The sequence below is a fragment of the Neolamprologus multifasciatus genome, chromosome 3, assembly GCF_963576455.1.
Source record: "Neolamprologus multifasciatus chromosome 3, fNeoMul1.2, whole genome shotgun sequence".
NCBI lineage: Eukaryota > Metazoa > Chordata > Actinopteri > Cichliformes > Cichlidae > Neolamprologus > Neolamprologus multifasciatus.
The window spans coordinates 18,782,711-18,807,059 of NC_140441.1; the positions used below are offsets into that span (position 1 = coordinate 18,782,711).

Genomic DNA, 24,349 nt, shown 5'->3' on the forward strand with positions numbered 1-24,349 from the left:
CTGCAAACAATATCTCACCACAACTATTGCGACAACAGAAGATTGGAAAAATGTTGTCTCGTCTGACGAGTCTTCGTTTCTGCTGCGACATTCAGTTGGTAGGATCCGTATCTGGCGTAAACATGAAATCAATCCCGAATTGTATCAGCGGTACAGACTGCACCACTTAGTGAGCAGCACTGAGACACCACAGCCTACCTGAGTATTGTTGCTCTCTATGACCACAGTATGCCCATCTTCTATTGGCTGATAATGTGTCGTGTCACAAAGTTCAGATCACTTCAAACAGTTTTTTTTAAACATGACGATGAGTTCACTACTCAAATGGCCTCCACAGTCATCAGATCTCAATCCAATAGTGCATCTTTGTTCTCTATTGTGGTAGCACGGAAGATTGGCATCGCGGATGTGCAACCGACAAATCTGCAGGAACCGTGTGATGCTGTCATATCCCGCGTCGATATGAAGCAAAATCTCTGTTAAGTACAGAAACGACGCACACCTACACCACAGGTGAAAGAAAAGCTAAAATTGGGCGACTTTAGGAGAAAGCAGTGTTAAACCTAAAAGGGGTAAGGATTGAGCGGTTTTACCTCTCTACCTGCCTCTGCCTCAAGAAACTTCTTGTTTCTTTCGTGAGTCGATAAGTCGTAATGATAAACCGTGGGCGACCGCAGAGGGGGAGCTGAGGGAACACCAGCCGGGATACAGGATGCCTCAGCGTCAGACAAGCCTAATGACGCAACGGGTTTACTCAATACAGCTTCAACTTGTGAGGGACAGGATAATACTTGCAGGATTTCCCACGTTTCCTATGACCAAAAACGGGCTGAGGACTCTGACACTGACAGATATTACGTGACAGGCACACGGGAAATAAGCTTCTCGGGACACCAGGGAAACATCAGATGCAAACTTTCGCGATGGCACACGCCGTGATGCTTTTTCTCTCGTGCGTTTTCGCAGGAGTGGTAAGTTTTAGCCACACTTCTCTACTCAAGTGAGTCTGTGCTTATTGTTATTGCGTGTTTTTGAGAGCGTGAAAGGAGTGAAATAATGTCTCTCCCTTGATTTCAGCACACATTAGCACCTACATATGAAGCACAGGCGGTGAGGGAGAGCCATACAGGCGAGTTTCTTTTTGTTATTGTTTGTTTGTTTGTTTGTTTTTACTCTGGTCCTAAAATCATTTTTTCTATATTATTATTATTATTATTATTATTATTATTATTATTATTATTATTATTATTATTTCACTTAGTTGGTGCTGCTGCACTCTTAAGTCCTGAGTGAGCTGATGTTTGCATAGGTGTTACCTGTAGGGGAGGGGGTGTAGCTTGCATATGGATTTCTGTACATTCATTTGAAGTGAAAGGGGTCTTTGTGTGTGAAAACCAGTGACAGAGTGGGTGGGTCGGGGTTTCCAAGACAGTTTCTGCTGCTAATGTTTTGTGTTTTCCCCTTTACGTCCTCTGCAGTTGTTACCACCACAGGCAAAGAATGTAAATTCCCTTTTCGTCAGGGTGGAAGGATTCATCATCACTGCATCGCTGTCCTGTCCTCAAAACCATGGTGAGTCCTTATTAGCCAGCCTGTCTGTCTGGATCTACTGTTTTGGTTGCACAAACAGTCTGTAATATGTGTGTAATCAAGTCAAAACACACTGTCAGATCTCTCTCTCTCTCTCTCTCTCTCTCTCTCACACACACACGCACGTTGTTTGATACGCATGATTTGAAACTTTTATTCCACAAAATGTAAAAAAAAAATCATCTTTGGATAATTTACAGATTATTTGATTGCATGGTTTGTATTGAACTTATTTTCTTAATACATCTTTTATTTTTTTGCTGTCTTGATGATGCGTGTTTATCATTGCCTTTGTCACTTCCCACTTAGTGTTGTCACTGTATATTTTATTCTACCACAGCGACTTGAAAGCAGCTCCCGCTGCTTTTAAATGTGCTAATTAAATAAAGGCATCTAGCCTTGACTTGACAGTACCCTTAGCACGGTCAAGGCACATGTAGCAGAAGAGCATCGTGACTGATGGAGCGGAGTCAGGCTGTGTGTTTTGATTGCTTGATAGTTAAGAAACAATGAGCCATAATCTTCCCTTTTCAATCTCAAACTTACTGTATACACACAGGTCCGACAGTTAGCTACACATGCATGATGCAAATCTCCGCGGTGCTTAAATGATGCTCATTTAGTACTAAAGGACCCAAAGAAAATATCCGGTCACAACATTACACCGCCACCACCATCAGCCTGAATCATGGACTCGAGGCACAGATTCATGCTTTCATGTTTTCTACACCAAATTCTGAGCCTACTCATCAGACCAGACAGCATTTATCTTCTGTTGGCAGGCGTTTGTGAATTGTAGCCCAAGTTTCCTGCTTTTAGCTGACAGGATCATGTGTGTTTTTTTCTGTTGTTGTTTTCCATCTGCTTCAAGGTTTGACGTGTTATGCGTTCAAAGCAGTCTGGCCGTTCTCTGATCTCTGTTATCAACAACACATTTTCACACAGAGAACTGCCACTCAGTGGATATTTTCTGTTTTTCAGGCCAGTCTTTGTAATCCCCAGAGATTGTTGTGCTGGGATATTCCCAGTAGATCAGCAGTTTCTGAAATACTCGAGCCAGCTGGTCTGGCATCAATACCATGCCACATTCAAAGTCACTTAAATCACCTTTCCTCCTGATGCTCGGTTTGAACTTCAACAGGTTGTCTTGATCTTGTCTACATGTCTAAATGCATTGAGCTGCTACCATGTGAGGTGGGGCAAAATATCGATATTTTCATATATCGTATACCATTTTCTTGTGGTACATTTATTGATGTACTGGTTTCAGACATCAATATATGTATTCATTATACCAGACACTACTTCAGTCTTTGCGGTGGCAGTTATCAACTGAAGAGCTTAAAATGAGCTTAAGTGAGCTGACACTGAAGAAGAACAAACTCTTTACTTCTTTAAGTATAGTTCTTCTTGTTAAGTCACACAGATACTGTGTCATAGATGACTGTCTTGCAGTGGATTACAGTATCACTGGAATATGTCTGTGTAAAAAATAAAAGCCAATATATTTATATCAGACTTTTAAATTCTATAACTTTAAAAGAAAGCACTGGAAACAGGAAACCCCACCTTTGTGGGGTTGGAAGATACAAAGTGCAGCTTTCTTCTCAGGGGAGAAATGTAGAGTTAGTGTTCTTATTTCTAATTGGTGGATCGTTCCTGGCTTTTTGCATGCCCTTAAAAGAACAAACACACTGGTGTTTTCCATCACTGCTGTAATAGCAGTGATCTGTACACTGATGCTGTGTATTTGGGGTGTGTAGTCACACTTAATTACAGCTCGAAGGGATGAGGGATTTATGCGACAGTGCCATCTGATCACAAATTTTAATGAGGTAATGAGCAAAAAGGCTTTAATAAAATGCTTATTGCTCAATTGCTGCTGGGGCCTGTGATGATTTTGTCATAATACAGTGTTATCATTAATAACTGTGAAGAAAAAATGCAGAGGTACTCTGTGAAACTGCAACTATAGCTGAAGTTTTGCCGTTTCACAGCGTTTATCCCGAGGGTGCATAAACAGCTGCCTCAGTAAAACCATCATGGTGCAATTTGTTCTTTTTATTTAATCGCTTCAGATTGTGACACAGCAACAATCATCTTATGATTTTGGAAAAAAAAAAAAACAACAACAGGAGACACGCTGGCAGGGTTTCAGTCTTCACTACTTGGAAATGATGCAGAAAGGGTGGATGCCAGCAAGCTGGAGCAACGTTTATGCAATTATACATGGGCCAATATTTTCTGGTCCACCTACATGTAAAGTTGCGGCGGTTTGACCCTGCATGCTTTTGTGATGTGCTCATCAGCTCACCGTCAGAATGGGTTTGTCATTGAGTGTTGTAGTTACAGTGAGTGGAGAAGAGGTATGTTAATGTTACGCAGGTTAGATTAGTGGATGATTGACAGAGTTAGTTAGTGTGCGTTGGCAGAAGATGCAGCGTTCTGGAGCAGGGTGTCAGTACTTGTGGGTTTGATTAAGGGTTGGGTAAAATCCTCTGCACATGGTTTACGCAATTTTATGTCACAATATCTATATGCCCAAATCCAACAGTATAGCATGACTAACCGTCAGCGGGCACGCAAAGTACACGCTTAGTCAGGATATGCTTACTAAGGTTGTAATCAGGGTGCGATTTGTGAAAAACTCAGAGACGTTTGATGATTTATTTATTTATTATTTATTTATTTATTTTTACATGAAAATAATTCAGAATAAGAGTGGTCCTTTATACTCCTTTATACAAATTCAGAACAAAAACATCCAACCATACTTAAAGGAATTACAGAAACTTGCTTAAGAGAGTTCAGGTTATGTTGAAGAATAAAGGTGATCATACCAAATATTAACTTTCAAGCTTGTTAGAATTGTGCAGACTCTGTTTTTGGCATATTTGCTGCATTTGCTGACTTGCAGGTGACTCTCTTCCTGTTTCCTTTGTCCCAGGTGCTCTCTTACACACAATTTTGATCGGGACAGGAAGTGGGGTTTCTGCGCACCAGAGAGAAGCCACCCAAATGGTTAGCTCACCAAACCAGCTGCTGATTGAATTTCCACTGCTGTTTAATTAGAAATTTCAGTGTTGCGGTTGTTCTCCTGCTGATTATGTTTTGATGTTTTGATTTCAGTTTTTGTCCACACTTCACGCAGAATCACAGATCCGTGTCAGGCGAACCCGTGTCAGAATGGAGGCGTCTGCACAGCGATCCCACACAGACACACATTCGAATGCTCCTGCCCTGAGAGCTTCTCTGGGAGAATATGTGAACAAAGTAGGTACCTTTATTAATATTCTATGAATTAAAGGCATAGTGCTTGTCATCCATTCATATTTGGTTTTGTCAGACTGTCTTTTTTTGACTGTTCCCTGAACATATTCACATCAAAGTGCACGTTAGGCAGCCCATTGTCATTCATCTGTTGTCCACAGATGTAAACCAAAATCAAAAGCTTGCCAGCTAAAAACTCTGTAATCAAATTCATGTTTAGTAAAGGCAGTTGAGTGTGAAGAGTTAACTCCTTCTTCTCTGGAGACCAGTGAGCCACATAGAGAAGCTATATTTGCTAAAAATGCTCAACTGTTGACTTTTCAGAAAGGTTGCAGATTGTGGGTCATTATGCAAAGAGGCCACTCATCATACAATGACTAAATTGGTGTGGCATTTGACGTGCTTCATTTCTGTTACATCTGCTACATTCAATAACGTTGTAGTTTACTGGCTCACTGGTAAGTGCTGTTATTTACACTGATTTACAGCTTTGATTAGGAGGAAAATTATTGTCAGTAATTGTTGGAGGTTTTAAAATTTCACTGGTGACAAGAATAAGGATACTTTCATCCACAGGGCCCAATGCTGTTCTTTGTGAGCTTACCTTCTTCCAGCTGTGAACAACTAAATTTGGAGATTTTTCATAGATTTACGTTATAATCTGGACTCGCTGTGCTTGCACAAGGTTTTCTATGGGAGTCAAAGAACATGCTAGGTTATAAGGCTGCCTGTATGGTCCCAAAATACACTTGCAAAAGACAATTTTGATCTTAATTTCCTGCATAAATAAAGGTTGATAAAAAAGGAAACAAACCGTGATGACAAACAAAGGCATAACAGTCCAAGTTCACTCTTGATTATCACAGTATTTAAGAGCCTGTGTACCAGTTTTCCTTGGCTTTCAACCCCACCTCATGTAACCCTGTTCTGCCGCTGCCAGTAGCACCACCCCATCTGTTAGTTCCAGAGATTTACACATTTACAATAAAAAAAGATTGTGGCCGATGCCAAAAAGCTGCCACTAGCAAAGTACCACAAAGTTGCCGTGCCCAAAGGTGGAATCACTGATGTCTGACGCAATAAATTCTCCAATGCTGTGATTATCAATTTTTGTAATTATTGGTTCCCAAACTTATCTGGGCAGGAGCTTCATGTCCTGAAGAAATTAAGGCGGAACTGGTTACAGACCAGCAGTGACACAGTGATTTCTCTCTTTTTTAGCAGCAAATGTAGTTTGTTTAATTAACTTTAAATTGGTTTAGCTGCATTCAGCTATATCCTTACACGCCACTGACAGACGTGACCTGATGCTATCAAGATGACAACTGAGCAATCTCTATTTGCTGATATAGACACTGAGATGTGATTGAAAGATTTGAGTGACAGTCTTACGTTCGCCATGGTCCTATAAATGCGGCATAAACTTCAAAATAACATGATGTGTATAACATTGAAATGACATGCAAGTTTCATTTAATCTGTGTTTTCCGTTAAAATGCTGCTGAAATTTCGCATGCTTGCCTTCAGGCCAAAATAATGGCAAATCAGTTATGAATCACCTGTAAACAGGTTTTACTTTTCAGCTGAAAGCAAAGCAGTGAAAGAAGATGGAAAAACACAGAAAAACGGATCCATCGCAGCAGCTCAGCCATCGGAGATTCGCTCCGTACGCTCCATTGAGCTCTTCAATCTGCTCTCCCATTTCAGCCCCGACGCCTTTCATGTGTTGTGTCGGCTTTTTCAGAGAAGTGCTACGAAACCGTACACCTGCGCTATTATGACATCGGAGAGTCTTGGGGACGAATTCACCTCCGTAACGTGGAACAGTGCACATGTGTGGCAGGGGAAATCAAGTGTGAGAGAGTCCACTACACGAGTAAGACATGCTTTCTGCTTTTGTTGTTCTGCTCTGAATGTGTCCAGTTTTTTTTTTCTTGGCCATTTTTTGCTATTGTTGGGGTGATGAGAGCAAAACTCAATACAATAGGCTGCAATGACTTCAGCGCTATTTGCTTTGACAGCTGCTTGAATTGATGTTCAAATCAGCGAATGACAAACGAAATATTGCTACATGTTGGAATGTTTTGGGGTTTGTTTGTTTTTTACATTAAATAAACATAAAGATAAAAACCTAGCAACCTTAGCAACGCATATCATTAAAAAAAATATTATACAACTTGATCTCAGGCCTCCCAAAAAGTATCAGATCTCCTCCTAGCCTGAAGAAATGTTTTTTTTTCACTCTCATAAGAGGGGGTTTGAAAGACGTGCCCTACCCTTTCTTTGATCACAGCTCCATAGTTACAAGAGTAACTTTGCATTGAAGAAAAGGCAGATTATATGACTCACTGTGACTCAGGAATGGTGTTTTAGGACACACCCCATGGGTCCATAGGGTGTTTTCATCTCAATGGGGGGGATGTTCACGGGCGTTTAGCAGATTCCCCTGGCATAAAGGAGATACAATCAGAGAGGTATTTTCATGCTTCTTCAGCTGAAACTGCTTTTGTCATGATGATAGGGGCTCAGCTTACAGGAGTCGCAGAACTAAAAAAAAAGTTTTCTAGCTTGAACCTGACCCTTAATGTGCTTTACATTGTTTTTCTTCAAAGCACATCAGGACCGCTCACTTTCAGTAAAACCCAATAAACTCATGGCATCTCTGATCCCCAGCATATTTTCTGTATGTTATATTATTTCACAAGAGGCTGCTCAGACCCAGATATATTACATGTATATAAGAACACAGATGCATGGGTGAGAGCGAACCAAAACCAAAAAAATGAGACCGGAAGATGTTAGTAAGTCCACCTGAGCAGAACTGTAGAGTCAGGTTAAAATACTCAGAGGTTTCTTTTGCAGTTTTCTTTTGGTAATCTAAGATTTATTGATAATTACATTTAAAACCTGCGTAAGAAAAACCATGATGGTGTAGCAATGCTAATTATTGCTGAATTCTTGTCTGTTATAAATGTACTATTACAGTGATTTATAATGATTGATGCCACAATACAGAAGTTTTAAATAGCGAGGTCAGTGTATGTCAGACTAATCCCTGTGAGCCAAAAGCTCAGGCTTCATACTGCTCTAAATGCTCAGTTTCACACAGTTTTTCTTTTCAGACGTGGCCATGCATGATTTAATACATATAGTACATACATACATAATACATAATACATATATATTATATACATATAATAATGATGTATTGAATAATAATAATAATAATGAATAATTCATACCTCAAACACAGAACAGCAGCAACCACCTAAGTGCTGTTTAAGCTTTCTCGTTATGAGGGGCAGCCAATCAGCATAAAGTTCCCTTAACGCCCCAGTCGCACACGTTGTACCAAGCTGCAACTTTTACTTTAAATGTGGACGTTCTCTTTTTTACTAACACTTTGCAACTAGCTGGTGAGTGTTTGCAGATGAGTCTGTGGCTACCACACAAATTACTTGTGACTACAGCAAATTGCTAGTTTCCAAAAAGAATCACAAGGAAGTTTTAATGCATCAACAGCAAGCAACAGGTCAGTCAGGCAATACACTTTTTACCTTAGCAACTGGTGGTTTCCTTGGTTTAGTTCCAACCGGTTGTTCCAAAGTGTAAAAATTGCAAATGTCTGGCCATTTGCTACAATTTTGTTGGCATCTATAGGAATTCTACTTCAGGACTCTACATTAACTGCTTACACTCAGAATTCAGAATGTCATAGATTTGAAACAGAAATTCCTCCAAAGATAGTAATGTAGGAATGGCAATTTTAATAGTTGCAATTTCCCAGCAAAATGACCTAGGTGCTCGGCAACCTTTTTATTTTATAGAAATATAACCAGAATACAACAACCTGGCAACCAGTTGAGTCTAGTCACCTAATGCAAAGATACACGCGGTAGACGAGCTGTGTTCATTGACACAGACTGACTCAGATTGATTGCAACATGTTGAGAATCTTTCTGAATTTATAAATTAGACAGCAATCATTTGGAAACGATTATGGTCTGAGTCATACTGCGATTGATTGGAGACAGGTTGCCACCTACTAAGCAATCACCTTCAGTTGACCTCTTGGTTGCTACAGTTACTTGCAACTGTTTGTCATATGTGGAACAAATTCACTGCAAACACTCAGGAAGGAGGTTGCCATTGTATTTTTATTCTAATGTGACTGCGTCACAAGGGAGATAAATAATAAACTGAGGGGCCACACCAATGCTCTTTTAAACTGTGCATAGCGACTATCATAATGGAAGTATCATAATGGGTCTGTTAATCAAGCTAAATGTTAATAAAGTTTTGCTGAAAAACAAGCATTTTAAAGAGAATGGCATTAGGATGTGACAGTGTGTCTTTATGTGTCCAGTGTGCCGTACAAACCCATGTCAGAACGACGGAACGTGTCGACTGATCGTATCCACCGGAAAGGAAGTGTGTAACTGCAGGCATGGCTACAGTGGACCTCACTGTAGTCTCGGTGAGTCATACGCTGAGTGCTACGTTCCCGTTTTCCTCATTCAAATGGAAATGCAAAATTTGCTCTGAGCAGAAAGCACAGTTGACATGAAATGATGTTTGTATCGGGCTAAAAATAGCAGAGGGCAGATTTTCTAGTCACTGCAGTCTGCATAGAGCCAGAGTCTTTGTCATATGCGAGAGCAGATGTATGGAATCCTCATTGTGTCACGTATGCACAGACGCATGCTCGTGCATGTGTGGATGACAATAGTTTGATGAATGGTCACAGGTGAGGGCGTGCTGGTGAGCTTGTACCCAGCTGTCATTGACGCGTTCAGAGAGAGGTTTTAAAACGTGTTCTGACTCATTCTGCATCGGGAGTTTGTGTGATCGCTTTCATATTGTTTACATACCTGTGTTTTACTGTGGTTGCGGCTGGGATTATTTCCGTGTCTCTCTCTCTCTCACTCTCTCTCTCTCTCTCTCTCTCTCTCTGTGGCTTGTGTGAGCAGAGCCAGAGCCAGAGTGCTATAGCAGCAGGGGCACAGGTTACAGAGGCCTGGTGGGCACCACCGTGTCCGGCGCCCGGTGTCTGCCGTGGAACTCAGACCTGCTGTTTGATGAGCTCCATGTGGGCACAGTGATTGCATCACCTGTTAAAGGCCTTGGGGAGCATGCCTACTGCAGGTGTGTGTGCTAAATCATCCTGCCTTAATAGCAGCTATGGTAGATTTTCTAGTAGTTGTTTCTCCAACAGTTAATCAAAATGAGATATTAAAGCCTTTGTCGGTTGCTGTGCTGCAAACAGTCTTATCTGGAAGGCCACATTTCTATATAGTTTGCACATAATTTCTGTTTGAAAGCTGCAGTATCCAACTTTTTTTTTACCCTGAGCTAGCAAAAGCCGTATGCTCCTTATCTGTCAACTCCATGTGTCAACTCTTGTCATTCGTGTGACTTACGAGCACATAGCTACTGAGGGGAAACCCTGAAACCCTGAGGCTTATCTCTGGCACATTCACTCTTGGTCCATTCCTTCCTGCCTTCTTCCGTCAGCTGATTTCTTACTATGACTTCTCATGAGCAGGAAGACATACTGACAGCAAATGGCACGTTTCCCAAATTGTCCCAGGCCAAAGCATACAATGGGACTTAGACTTACACCCAGGCTCGGATAGATCATTAATTATTGGTAAAATTGCATATTGCAGCTTTAAAACTAAAACCTGAATCCTGGTTGTTAAAACGTGAAACGAATGTAGAAAGAAAGCGAATTATCCGCGTGTGAGTGTGTGGATTTGAATGGCATTGGAGCCCCTGTGAGACATTCAGCTAATGAAGCAATATATAAAGATAGGAAGCAGCGAGGCTACACGCACACAAGCACGCACACACTCTGTCCGTTGTGTATCTCTGTGTGTAGAAATCCAGACGAGGACAAGAAGCCTTGGTGTTACACAATAAAAGACAACACCATCTCCTGGGAGTACTGTGGCGTCCCCTCCTGTGTGATGGCTGCGTGTGAGTAAGCAGGACGCAGGGAAGGAGTTTGTGTGCAGAATGTAATTATGTTGTAATTGAGGCGGTATATTGGAGTGTGGATATGCTTTAGCATAAGATTAAGGCATACATCTGTTAGCTTGACCAGACACCTGAGCTGTTCTGCAGTTTAAATCTATATATGTACATATTCTAATACGTTTGTAATAATGTTCATATCCAACTCTTGGCTTAATTTTGTTTCCTCATTAAAAGTAGCAGATTTATTTAGCTGCCACTCTCTGAACATTCATTCCATCATTACAACATGCAATAAGTAATGATCTTTCACAAAGGTCACGCAGTGCAGCAGCGTCTTCTTTCTCTCGGCCTCGTTCATATGACATTGACACTGACGCTCCTTATTCGAGAAACATTTCTCGAATGTGGAGGCTTATTAAATGCCTTCACCATCCATCCATTTGCTTCCGCTTATCCTTTTTCAGGGTCGCGGGGGGCGCTGGAGCCTATCCCAGCTGTCATAGGGCGAGAGGCGGGGTACACCCTTGACAGGTCGCCAGTCTGTCGCAGGGCTAACACACAGGAACAGACAACCATTCACACTCACATTCATTCGCACATTCACACCTAGTGACAATTTGGATTATCCAATTAACCTATCCCCACAAGCTGCATGTCTTTGGACGGTGGGAGGAAGCCGGAGTACCCGGAGGGAACCCACGCAAACACGGGGAGAACATGCAAACTCCACACAGAAAGACCCCGGCCTGATGTTGGAATTGAACTCAGGACCTTCTTGCTGTGCGGCAACAGTGCTAACCACCGTGCCACCGTGCTGCCCTTCACATTTAATTAAAATCCAGTTTTAGATTTAAAAACAAAAAAAAGTGCAGAGAAGGCAGCTAATCTGTGCCGCTGAGTCACGCTGCTCTCGAAAGTTAAATTCAGCCAAGCTGACTGGTTTAGTGAAAGAGCTTTTTTTTTTTTAAAGGAAAAACATTGGCTATGTTAGATATGGGGGAAATAATAAAACATTACTCACCCTGAATCAACATGTCACGTCAGGTGGAGCCAAATGTTGATGTGGTGAGTGGGGTTTGGCACAGCTGTCTGTCTGTCATGATGCCAGGGGTATGCACCGAATTCATAATCCTCTTCCTGATCATCCTCAACACATGATTTGCAGCAAGAGGAAGCTTTGCCACACTGAACGTCATCACCTTATAGAAATGCCTACTTTTGTTTTTTGTGCTTCTTGCAGGGGGAAATCAACCAGCAGTAGATTCAAAATTATTCAGAAGAGGTATTTAGGAAGCTAGTAAAAAGTCTAAATCTAAGCTAGTTGATTGATTTGTAGTTTCTTATCTGTTAGCATCTTTTAGCTCTTTTTAGAAAGTGGCATTTTGCTGTGTCCAAGTTAAGCTGAAAATAATGCTCTGTTTGAACTTTTCTCAGCTTCTTCTCTGAGGCTTACTCCATTCAACGTCTTGCCCACCATTGAAAAACCCAAACCCTTCAAGCCGGCCAAAAAACCCTTATGCGGGACAAAGCACAAGAAGAGGTTATCGACAGCCAGAGGGAGGATAATGGGTGGAAATTCGTCTCTGGAAGGTAGTCATCCATGGATGGCAGCCATTTACATTGGACAGTCAGACTTCTGCGGCGGCACTCTCATCTCCTCTTGCTGGGTCGTGTCTGCGGCCCACTGCTTCTTCAGCAAGTATGTATTGAATTCTACCGCTGCAGAGGCTGTTACACACATTAGTGGAAAAAAGGCAACGCTATAAGTTTTTCCAGTCATTTTGACCCCTCTGCACAGTGTTATCTCTTAACCTTGGAAAGTGTGAGTCTTTTAAGAAATTGTATCCCCTTTTGAGTCAGTCTATGAAAGACTAAAGGAAGCTTGACAAAAAAAAGTCACATTTCTTGAATTTTAAACAGTAATATATTCTCTCTATATTATATAACAAACGTGTCTAAATATGCATGCTGTAATGTTTACATGCAAATGTTAACACCTTCCTCTGATGTCAGTAAAACAGATTTACTGTTTACTGACATCCACAAGTTCAAATCTTTAGCTAAAGCAACTGAATGTTGCACTGGACCCACACAGCAGAGTGCATATAGTAAAATACAATATATGGTATCTGCAAGGCTTTCTTTTTAAGCCCCATGTCTACTGCTACAACTGTGTTTTAGTACAGTTGGGGCATGATTGGATTTCTTATTAGAAAGTATTAATTAAAATTCACAACATAAAATAGCATTATCAACATCGCAGGGGTTTAACTATCTTATAGCCAGCATGGTGCTTTAGGAAGGAAAATTACAGAATTAAGTGGATTTTTTTTACAGCACAAGTGACATTAAAATCATTAGATTTTAATTATTAGACTTTAAAGTAGTGTAAAAAAATTTAGACTGATTTTTAGCCTAAGTGATGAAGTGGTAACTACATGGCTAAAAGATCGGTCAACTAGTCTGACTCCCTTTGTGTGTCACTGTTCTCTTCCTGTCTATTGTTGCTACTATGGTTCCTACAGGTGTAACAATCATTATAAGAATGGTCTTTTTGCCATCTTGAGTGACCACATTTGGATGATAGGACGCTGTGCTAAATTATCAGCTAATGATTGGTTGGTAAGCTTGGTTAGCATCCTGTAGCTATATACCGCTCCTGGAAAAGTAATGGCTAAAGCCCCAGACACACAGGGCTAGAGAGCAGTCACTGAATCCTTAGCAACTGCCAGTCACCAGCATAAAATGTGAATTAATTAGTGAAAACCTCTTTGTTATTATGTCTGTTATTATGTCTTATGACTGTTCTCAGTCATCCAGGTCATTGTAGTCAAAGGAGCTTGCAAAGAAAAGTGTCTGGACTTCTCTTTGTTATTACTTTGGTCATGTTTTCAACTTGTCTGCAAACACTTTCCAACTACTTTGCAAACAGCAGTAAGATTTTACAAAGTGCGATGCCAGAAACGGAGACTGTTTCTGGTTTGCGTTGCACTTTCTCCAAGTTTAAGTACCGCTTTGCTAGCAGTTAGCAATTATACAAAATGCTGTCTTTCATGCAAACTGCAAAGAATCTGCTTGCAGCCAACACGTTTTTTGATACAGCATCGTCTTTGCAACTGAGTTTACCTAATGAGGGCTAGCAGTCTCCAGCAACCACTCACCAAGTGGTCGCAAAATGCACAGTTTTCCTGAGTGACACGCAGTTATATTACATCCAAAAGGGCAGGCAACTCTCAAGCAATGTAAGCATAATGCCAAGCAAGGGCTGGTTTAAGGCACGTCTGCATTTGCGTCACCTTTTAGACCTGGAAGCTATATTCTCTTTAATAATGCATAACTTTAACTTTTGGTATTGTTTTGTTTGCTAGCAGATTCATGCGTTCGTCCATAGTTTGCACTTAATACTCCAACTCGTATGCAAATACTCATCGACTACTTTCCAAATGGCAGGAAAAACACCTGTTTAATTGCAGCATTTGGAAGTTCTGCATTGGCTTCCTTTTCACCCCCCCTTAAAGGCCAAATGTGATTGACTGTGCTGCTAAAAGCTCAAACAAATGTTCTGTGAAGGTATTTTGGGTTCTTCAATTTTCCCACCAGATTTCACGAAAAACAGGGTGAAGTACTCCAGTTACCTCAAGTTTATTTTGACTTGATGAGCTTTGTGAGTGTGGACTTTCGTATACTAATGAATTAATTAAGAATGTCTTTCTTAAGCCCCCTGAAATCTCAAATCCGTGTGGTCCTGGGCCAGCATAGCTTTAATACCACCAGTGCCAACACGAGGACATTTGGAGTGGAGGACTACATCTTTCCAAGGCACTTCTCAGTGTTTAACCCAACACTGCATGACATTGGTAATTATTTAATGCACACACACACACACACACGCGCACACATATGCCAGTGACTCACATAAACTGGAAGACCTCTTGTCCCTGTTCAGAAACACACAAACCCACTTAAGAACCCAGTCTGTATGCACAGCTGTGCTTCACTGAACAGCTGTGTCCCTCTGCACCCCCGCAATAAAAACAAGCACAAACACAGATGCACACATATATGTATATTGACAGTTGGGTGTGGCATTTTCCCGAGGCGAAGTCAGCCACTTGCTTCATACCTTTGCTTCATTTCTTTGCCGGTTTCATAACATTTCATTTCTGTTTGGCAGTTCTAATCAAACTGAAGAAGCAGGACGGGCGATGTGTGAAGAAAACCCCGTTCATCAGGCCCATCTGTCTCCCAGACAAAAGCATGACGTTCCCCGATTACTACTGCTGCACCATTAGTGGCTGGGGACATACACAAGAGAGTGAGTAATGAGGAGGTCATGGAAGAGCTGTGTCATTTCCGTTTTGTCACGATGACAACTATTTACATTCGTGCATTGATCACAGGGAGCACATTTGTCGTGCACTTCCAGTGAATGATTTATTTGTTTACACGCTTAAACCGTGACGGTGGGGCCAAAATTGCTTGCGCTGCTATGTGTCTTTGAGAAAAGTTTCAGATTTATTTTTAACGCACATAAAAGAAACATTTTGTCACTTTGGAAAATAGTAATTTGCTTTCATCTTGAGGGCTAAATCTGTCACAGCCGGGAGACGATTAGCCTAGCTTAGCTTGGCATAAGGACCGGGAAAAAAATACGGGGTGACAGCTCGGTGTTACTGGGCTTTTATCTAACACGATGACTCATTTGTGTTTTATTTGACAGAGGGAATGGGATACTCCACTCTGCAGGAGGCTGGAGTAAGACTGACTCCTCATGATAATTGCAAGAAGCCAGAAGTGTATGGCAACCATGTCACCAGTGACATGATTTGTGCAGGGATTAACGGCTGCGTTGATGCGTGCCAGGTAGGAAAGCGTTTTGAGGACTGTCATGTTTTGATATAATTCTGCCAAGGAAGTGCTGGTGTCCTAAAACAGAGTCCCATGATAGAAACATATTTTTTAATTTTAAATTAGCTCCTGGCTCAATGTTATATTTGCAGTTAAAACACCAGATTCACCAGCACTGTAGAGCTCAGCAGTGAGGTCCTGGAAATAAAACTCATAGTCACGTTCTGATTATGAGCCATAATACTATAACTATACATAGTAGAGCTGCTACGACATTGTGAAATGATGATATGTGTCACAAGAAACCACAGTTCTATATGATAACAACTTTGTTTTTAGGGAAACAAGTTTTATTTACAATGTCGTGAAGAAAGGAAGGTTAGAAGAAGGTTAGAAGTCGTTTGCTGTAAATTCAATGGATTGCAAAACATTATGGGATGAGTAGTTCCTTCACTGTTTTAACTAATCATTTTTTAAAATTTCCCTTTAATTTTTTATCTGAATCTTTTCCTTTATAGTCATGATTCACCTCATAGCTGGTTGGCTTGGTTAAAAGCTTAAAACTCTATATAAGGCTTTTCGGAAACATCAGTGGAGTAGATCCATCCATTCTCTTCCGCTTATCCTTATCAGGGTGGGAAATTCACTTGGGAAAGTGGGCGATTGAGCGCAATAGTGACAATATTATGGCTTATTATCAAGTTATTTATAAAGAATATCAATAGGACTTTTCTGTCATTACATATTTTTTTCATTTCAGATTCTGCTTCACTTATTTTACTCTCAGCCAGAACCAAAAAGCTGAGCATACTTTTTACATTTTTTTATTTTATGGTATATTTTTGTTAGTTTTTTTCTTTAATTATTTAACAGTATTTTAATTAAGAGTTCGATTGTGTTAATTATTGGTGTTTTATATTTAACACCTTACTCTAGCTTACTCTTTCCCAGTGTAAACATTTTTGACATAAAGACCAGTACCTCTTGGATCTCTGCGTCCATACTACTTCTAACCAACGGTGTTAATGCTCCTGCTCTCAACTACACTCTTACACGCTGCATCAAACACACTTTGATGCACAGTCATGTGATCCCACTGCAGGTCATTGCAATTATATGAAGCTGCTGGATGTTGGAGATATGAACTACTTTGCTTCATGAAGATCACAACATTTTAACCAAAAATCTATTTTACGATGACAGATTTTAGAGTTAAAAAAAAAAAAATCAACGTTACCTTTTCAACATCTCATTTAATGCATGACTATACAAACTTAAATACACGTGAATTTAAGAAAGAAGAATAGAAAACAAATGTCTTTATTTCACTGTGTCTGGGACGGTACAGTACTTAACCTCCCGCCTTGGCTCTGTTGGGGATGACATCAGAGGCCAGGCTCGAGGTTTCACAGTAATGGAACAGCACTTAAGATGGTAGGAGGAATTCCCCTGAGTGAAATGTTGGGGGAAGGCAACGAGGGTCTCAGTGATATTCAGAGATGTCTGTGGTGTGACACTACCCCCTCATCCTGCTGTGTAAAATATTTGAACTCCTTCCTGTTAAATGAAATGAGACAACTGACTGTTCAGGTCATAGGTCATAGAGAGCAATTTTGAGGAATATATTCATTTTTGAGTGTGTGACTCAGCCGTTTGTGTGCCTTCACTGTGATCTGCGTGTATATTCATGTGTACATCCACCTGTGCATTTCCTCAGGGCGACTCCGGGGGCCCGCTAGCTTGTGGGAGGAATGACGTCAGCTTCTTGTACGGGATCGTCAGCTGGGGGGAGGGCTGCGGCCGCTCCAATAAACCCGGAGTTTACACAAAAGTAGTGAATTACATAGACTGGATCGATTCAGTGATCAAACGCAAACCCAAGCCTTCACCAAACGACATTACCTGGAAATAACCTTTCGTGCATGAGATGTTTAGAGATATTATATATGAACTTTTTACAATTTTTTTATTATTGTAAAGCTTCTGGAAGTTTACAGGTTATCTGTTTAACTGTGAAATATTTTGAGACTGAATAAACCTTCAATGACTTTCAGTGACATCAAACTTTGAGTGTCTTTGTTAAAGAGCTGTGATTCATTGTGAATGTAATTAAAACAAGCCAGTCTCAAGGTTCACTTACAAGCTGAATACCATGATGTTTTTCTCCAAGTGGACTTTTCTCTGTTATCATGAGGCTGGATTTTCTGAGATTTGATATGTATTGCTGTTCAGTTCATTCATCAGATATTTCTCTCTTTAGTTTTTTAAAAAAAAATTAAGTATATAAATGGGCTTTAGAAATAATAGATTGATTAAAAATAGCTCATCTCAAGGTCTTAAGTCCTTTTACTGTACTAGTTAAGCACATTAGCTTTGAAACAGTGAAACATCTCTAAGAAAATAACAGAAACTGGGTAAAAAACAATATATATTTATTGCTGATATACGTACAATTACATAAAGAGACCGTATAGACTTGATGTGGTACTTTTAATATGCATAGTTCAGTTTTAAGGTTGTTTTGTGGATAAACTTTCCAGATACCTAAAACTATGAAGCCAAATACAGAAAGTAGCTCCAAGAGCAACTGAATGTAAAGATAATAAAGGGGTATTAAAAGCTTAAAATTACCTTAATAGGTCCAGAGACACTGAGTGTATGTGATTAGCTCCAGGGTCTGGGAGACCTTGGGTGGCACCAAACACACCCCTGAAGTTAGACTGCCCTGCTTTGGTTCTCAAATCAATGAAGTGCACGGATACAAATTACCTCGGGGTGTGGGTGACCTTTTTTCTGGAAATTCTAAATACACCTTCATGGTGTTTAGTTGTTTAATCTGTTTAAATTGAACTTCAGATTGCTTTCCCCCCTTGGTGTGGTTCTTTTGCACAGGTGTGCAGACTAAAACAACTGTACCAAGGCCTTTCAGAGGAGGCGGACCAAACAAACTGCAGAGCAGTTCGCGGGTGAGAATGCGATCTCACCTCGATGCAACCCAGTTACCAGGTGTACACTAATCAGCAGAGTGCCACAGAGGTACACTGAACATTATTGGCTGAAATAATAATTAACAGAAAAATATGAATGTTAGGAGTGAAGTCTCCATGTTACCACTCGTCCAGAATACACAGCTGTCTTCCTGTTTTTGCTCTTGCTGCTCCCACTGCAGATGTGTGGCCGACAATCAAAATGAAACTTTGCGTTTTTGCAAACTCATCAGCTGATAAGTGGGCTAGAGTAAATGAAGTATAGGTGTATCAATGGGTTCCCCTTCACACGGTGATAATGGCCCATTAATGTCGACATGCAGCTTGATGGAGATGCTTGCCAGGAGGCCATCTCTTTGCTGAACCATACATCCGACACTTCCTTGATTTTCCAGAAGATGAGAGAGACCTTTCAGCATCGTCAGAAGCTCATCAATGATCCTGACAAAAGTCTTGATATCCTGTCTATCTTCCCAAGATTCTTGGATACAAAAGGATTGGTGAGAATATTCAGTGGAATTTTTAATATCACTTTAAATTTCAAGATGAATGTGGCAGTAGTAGATTTTCTTTCTTAAAGGTGAATCAAGACTTCACTCTCCTGTTTGATGATGAGATATCTACCAGGCTGCTTCAGAAATGGGATCCAATCTTTAGGTATCAAATCATCAAAGAGGCCAAGCAGCTCACCTCAACAGTAGAGTTGCGTCAGTTGGTGCAGTCAGCAGAGAGTCCACCAGGAAGTGATCTTGATGAGGCAGCAAGTGAGTTTGTTAAATATGATTTGCTATAAGCAGTTAAAGTTCAATAGCATCAGGATTCTATTAATAAATACCAATTCATTCACCTGTTAGCTTTGCTTCATCAGTTTTCTTTAGCTCTTAGTTTAATGTTTATGACAGCACATTTCAACTTTCTTAGGAAGTGCTTTTCTAGTTCTCCTTAAAAATTGCATTTGAAAGATTTGCTGTCAATTGATTCTTGTGACTCTTTGGCCGCAGCCTTTGACCAAGACATGGCCTCCCTGTTGTTACTGTTACATCTCCTTCCGCCACCTCCAGGAGGACCAAAGTATCAAAAAATCAGCGCCTCTGATGCTGTTGAGAGACTTGTAGTCTTTCATAAGGTAATTTAATATTTATAGTTTTTATCATAAGTTGTCATGTCACTGGTTAAGAGGTGAATGAAACAAATTACAGTTGAGCTTACAAAGGAGGTTTACATACTCATTTCTGTGATGCTATTATCTCTGACTTGCTCCTGTGTCTAATGCTCAGTATCTTTGTCTCAACTCCAGTCTTGCTGCAGTTTGGAAGAGCATCTCCAGAATCAGTAGAGTCAGCAGCCATACCTCCTGGCTGTTGGGCGCCAGAAGAGGAAGGTCGACAGCTTCTATGTTGCCATAGACAAGCGTCTCGTCCCCTGCCAGGCCAGCCGCTCCCTTGGGGCATTTGATTAGCTTTTTAAAGCTCATTTTGTGTTCAATGTGTCTTATGATGCTGCACTTGTGAATTTCTACACATTTCTGCAGACAACAGTATACAATATTGATATGAAGGAGTCCCCAAGAGTTCGTGACCTGAGAGCCAAAATCCTTAACCAGGAAATTCTTCTCACAACCTAAGTAAAAATCATTAAAATGCTGACATGTTTTTTGTGTAAGAGAGCTTATCCCAGCAGTCAGCAGCTGATTTCACATTTAAGAGGTGAACATGGTTATTATCCTGGACCTAAGTTTAAGTTATTTTGTTGGCAGCCAGGCTGCAGGCTTCAGTTCCAAACTTATGCAGGCTTTAGGAAGCACCTCAGTAGTTTTCACAGCAATGTTGACCAAAATGATCGAACTTCAGCCATTGCTTGTTTTTCTAATGACACAGTTTCACCTGCTTTGGAGGACCAGTTTAATTCCTCAAATCTTCCTCACAGTTCTCCCAGTGTTCTTCCAGAGTCTAGTTCTTCCAGTGTTCCAGTGAGCATTGATTCAGTACTTACAAGGGATTCATCCAAAGAAATGTGTGCATCCATTGTGGCCAAACTGCAGGGTAGTGGCCTTTCTAACAGTTTAGTATCCTCACATGTAGGCGATTTGGAGGAATTAACAAGTGAGCTTCGCTCAGAAGCAAAGCAGGCCATTCTTTCTGCGTTACCCACAAAGGACTCCAGCATATGTTTAATAAATGAATGTTTTGAAAATTTTGAAAACCCTTTCACCAATCTGAACACAGAATGGAAACGAAATAAATACTTCAATCTAAAATGGGGAGTTGTAGAACCTAGAGAAATAACACTTGGAGTGAGGTATGACATCAGGCGAAATCAGAAGTCTGGTACTTATGATCAAGTACCTGTGAAGGATACTTTTATATATGTACCTATTTTGGAGTTAAATTCTAAATTGAATTTAGATCTAGGACTGCCTCACCAACACACAAAAACCACACAGAGAGACCACAAACTCAATAACATACCTGTAATTTGGGGAACTTTTCCAGGTGCTTGTCAAGCCAATTAGGTATATTTTGACTGACATAAGCATACTGGACAGTCCAGATTAGAAGAAAAGCTGTAGAAATAGTAAAAAGCAGCAGCAGCAGCAGCAGTGTGCACAGAGAGCAGCAGCAGCTTGAGTAGCAGACTCCAGGGAGTAGCAGCCCAAGACAAGGTATTCTACTAATTTGACAAAACTGAAGACAAAAAAAATTTTTTTTTGACAAAACTGAAGACAACAAACGACACAAGAAGGAAGCACACATATCTACGGAAAAAGAAACGAACACCAGACAATTGGTAGCTTGTTGCACCAAAACTGAAAAATAAGCCACTAGGCCAAGGCTCTTCCAGCAGCCACCAGGCCCAGGCTCTTCCAGCAGCCACCAGGCCCAGGCTCCTGCAGCAGCCACCAGGCCCAGGATCCTCCAGCAGCCACCAGGCCCAGGATCCTCCAGCAGCCACCAGGCCCAGGACCCTCCAGCAGCCACCAGGCCCAGGACCCTCCTGCTCCACCAGGCCCAGGACCCTCCAGCAGCCACCAGGCCCAGGACCCTCCTGCTCCACCAGGCCCAGGACCCTCCAGCAGCCACCAGGCCCAGGACCCTCCTGCTCCACCAGGCCCAGGATCCTCCAGCAGCCACCAGGCCCAGGACCCTCCAGCAGCCACCAGGCCCAGGACCCTCCAGCAGCCACCAGGCCCAGGACCCTCCTGCTCCACCAGGCCCAGGATCCTCCAGCAGCCACCAGGCCCAGGCTCTTCCAGCAGCCACCAGGCCCAGGATCCTCCAGCAGCCACCAGGCCAAGGCTCTTCCAGCAGCCACTAGGCCCAGGCTCTTCCAGCAGCCACTAGGCCCAGGCTCTTCCAGCAGCCACTAGGCCCAGGATCCTCCAGCAGCCACTAGGCCCAGGCTCCTGCAGCAACCACTAGGCCAAGGCTCAACCAACAAGTTAATCAACAGTGACTTCAACGGGCCATCACAAGGAAATACAAATCTCATCATTTTCAAAATGCCGCCTAAAAGAGCAAACCCAGGAGTTGAAGAGGAGTTGGAGGAGATTAAGAAATCGCTTAATTTCATGTCTGATGAACTGAGCAAAGTGGCTAAACAACAAGGTATGCTACATGACCTAATGGATGAAATAAAACAACTAAAAAACCTCATAAAGGACAAGGACAAGAAAATAGACGACTTGGAACGGCGAATTGAGGACCTTGAACAATACACAAGAATGGATGATTTAGTCATAAGTGGACTGGAGACGCAACACCGAACCTACGCCGGAGTAACAGCTGGGGGAGGTAAAGATGGTGAAGATGCCCCGGTAGAGGAGCTGCAAACGCTTGAACAGCAAGTGATAAAATTCCTTCAAACGAAGAATGTAAGTATTCAGAGCCATCATATTGCAGCATGCCACACGCTCCCCAGGAAAGACAGTAAAACAAAGCCATCAATTATTCTTCGGTTTGTGAGTCGCAAAACAAAGATTGAGTTACTGAAACAGGGTAAGAAGCTTAAAGGGACTGGTGTGTATTTAAATGAACATTTAACGAAAAAGACTGCTGAAATTGCAAGACAGGCACGCAGCCTGAGAAAACTAAATAAGATACAAGCGACATGGACGAGGAACTGCAAAGTAATGATAAGACTAAATGGCAATCCCGAAGAAGCGAAAGTTGTGATGATAAGAGAACTCAAAGACTTAGAGCAATATAAATAATCAGGAATCTGCTCTGGAATCTATTGGAAAAGTGACGATTGGATAATGAACAATGGGTATGGAAAGTGTTTCTGGCCTTACGGCTCAAAAAACAACAACAAAAACAAAAACACATAAATGACAAGTTTGGACACAGATTATAGGTTTCCATTCAGAGATATTGAAGAGGAAGAATTTGATTATGAAAAGGACTGTCAAGGTGGTTATTTTGCCACACACGCTGAGAAAACGAACTTCAAAACGTTTAACTATGCAGAGCACAACATGCATGACCCTGAAAGTAACATTGACCCAGATACCCACTTCTACAATAACACCAATAATACTTGTGAGTACTATACGGATGACCAATTCAATATGAATATTAAAATGGCAAATGCATTGTCGGTCATACATTTCAATAGTAGAAGCGCGTGCAACCTTTCGCATACATTTGTAATCTGTCCTTTCAAACTGGTGTATTTCCCTCACAAATGAAAATAGCAAAAGTTATTCCAATCCATAAAAACGGAGAGAGAAGTCAGTTTACCAATTATAGGCCAATATCACTGCTCCCACAGTTCTCAAAAATTTTAGAAAAGTTATTTGTTAATAGACTTGATAAATATATTGAGAAGCATAATCTCCTAAGTGATAACCAATATGGCTTTAGAGTGAAAAGGTCCACTTCGATGGCAGTGATGGAACTTGTAGAAGGGATATCTAATGCTATAGATAATAAGGAATATACTGTTGGTGTTTTTATAGACTTAAAAAAGGCGTTTGATACGATTGATCATTCTATACTAATGAATAAACTAGAGAGATATGGCATAAGAGGGTTAGCATACAAGTGGATGAAAAGTTACCTGGATGACAGATATCAATATGTCGAATTCAATAATGTAAAATCTAAGCAGTTGAAGGTAACTTGTGGTGTTCCTCAGGGCTCTGTGCTGGGCCCTAAATTATTTATATTATACATAAATGACATATGTAGCATTTCCAAACTGTTAAAATGTGTATTGTTTGCTGATGATACCACTCTGTATTGCTCAGGTAAAAACCTAGAACAGCTTCTGACTACAGCGGAAAAGGAGTTAAATATATTAAAAAACTGGTTTGATGTAAATAAGTTATCATTAAATATAAAGAAAACAAAATTGATTATTTTTGGCACTAGACAAATGAAAAATGTATCTAAAATCAGGGTTAATGGAATTGAAATTGAAAGAGTGTACGAAAATAAATTTCTTGGAGTGATAATTGATGATAAGCTGAGTTGGAAGTCTCATATAAACCATGTGAAAACAAAAATGTCAAAAACCATTGCTATTCTCTATAAAACAAAGCATGTCCTGAACAAAAAATCATTATACACACTCTATTGTACTCTGTTGCTTCCATATATGACTTACTGTCTGGAGATATGGGGTAATGCATATAAAACGAACACTCTTCCTATTTTCAAGTTGCAAAAAAGAGC

At 40.9% G+C, this 24,349-nt stretch overlaps 2 protein-coding genes across 4 annotated transcripts; both read left to right on the forward strand.

Annotated features, from left to right (window-relative positions):
- Positions 1 to 296: 296 nt before the first annotated feature.
- On the forward strand, positions 297 to 17,835 carry hgfac (HGF activator). 3 transcript variants are annotated; one of them, XM_085140402.1, is made up of 14 exons: positions 297 to 971; positions 1,078 to 1,129; positions 1,479 to 1,572; positions 4,538 to 4,611; positions 4,720 to 4,863; positions 6,605 to 6,736; positions 9,227 to 9,337; positions 9,831 to 10,005; positions 10,742 to 10,839; positions 12,274 to 12,538; positions 14,557 to 14,696; positions 15,014 to 15,154; positions 15,560 to 15,702; positions 17,405 to 17,835. In XM_085140402.1, exons 1-14 carry the CDS (start codon positions 909 to 911, stop codon positions 17,597 to 17,599), a joined length of 1,827 nt encoding a protein of 608 aa, XP_084996528.1. In that variant the 5' UTR covers positions 297 to 908; the 3' UTR covers positions 17,600 to 17,835. The 3 variants fall into 3 exon arrangements, with proteins under 3 accessions (XP_084996528.1, XP_084996508.1, XP_084996518.1); XM_085140382.1 differs by lacking the exons at positions 297 to 971; positions 1,078 to 1,129 and adding an exon at positions 12,080 to 12,121 and having other exon boundaries at positions 1,312 to 1,572; XM_085140392.1 differs by lacking the exons at positions 297 to 971; positions 1,078 to 1,129; positions 9,831 to 10,005; positions 10,742 to 10,839 and having other exon boundaries at positions 1,316 to 1,572.
- A 1,104-nt stretch (positions 17,836 to 18,939) lies between these two features.
- On the forward strand, positions 18,940 to 20,090 carry LOC146521865 (uncharacterized). Its single transcript, XM_085140448.1, has 4 exons — positions 18,940 to 19,174; positions 19,255 to 19,438; positions 19,676 to 19,800; positions 19,972 to 20,090. Exons 1-4 carry the CDS (start codon positions 18,992 to 18,994, stop codon positions 20,008 to 20,010), a joined length of 531 nt encoding a protein of 176 aa, XP_084996574.1. The 5' UTR covers positions 18,940 to 18,991; the 3' UTR covers positions 20,011 to 20,090.
- Positions 20,091 to 24,349: the final 4,259 nt, after the last annotated feature.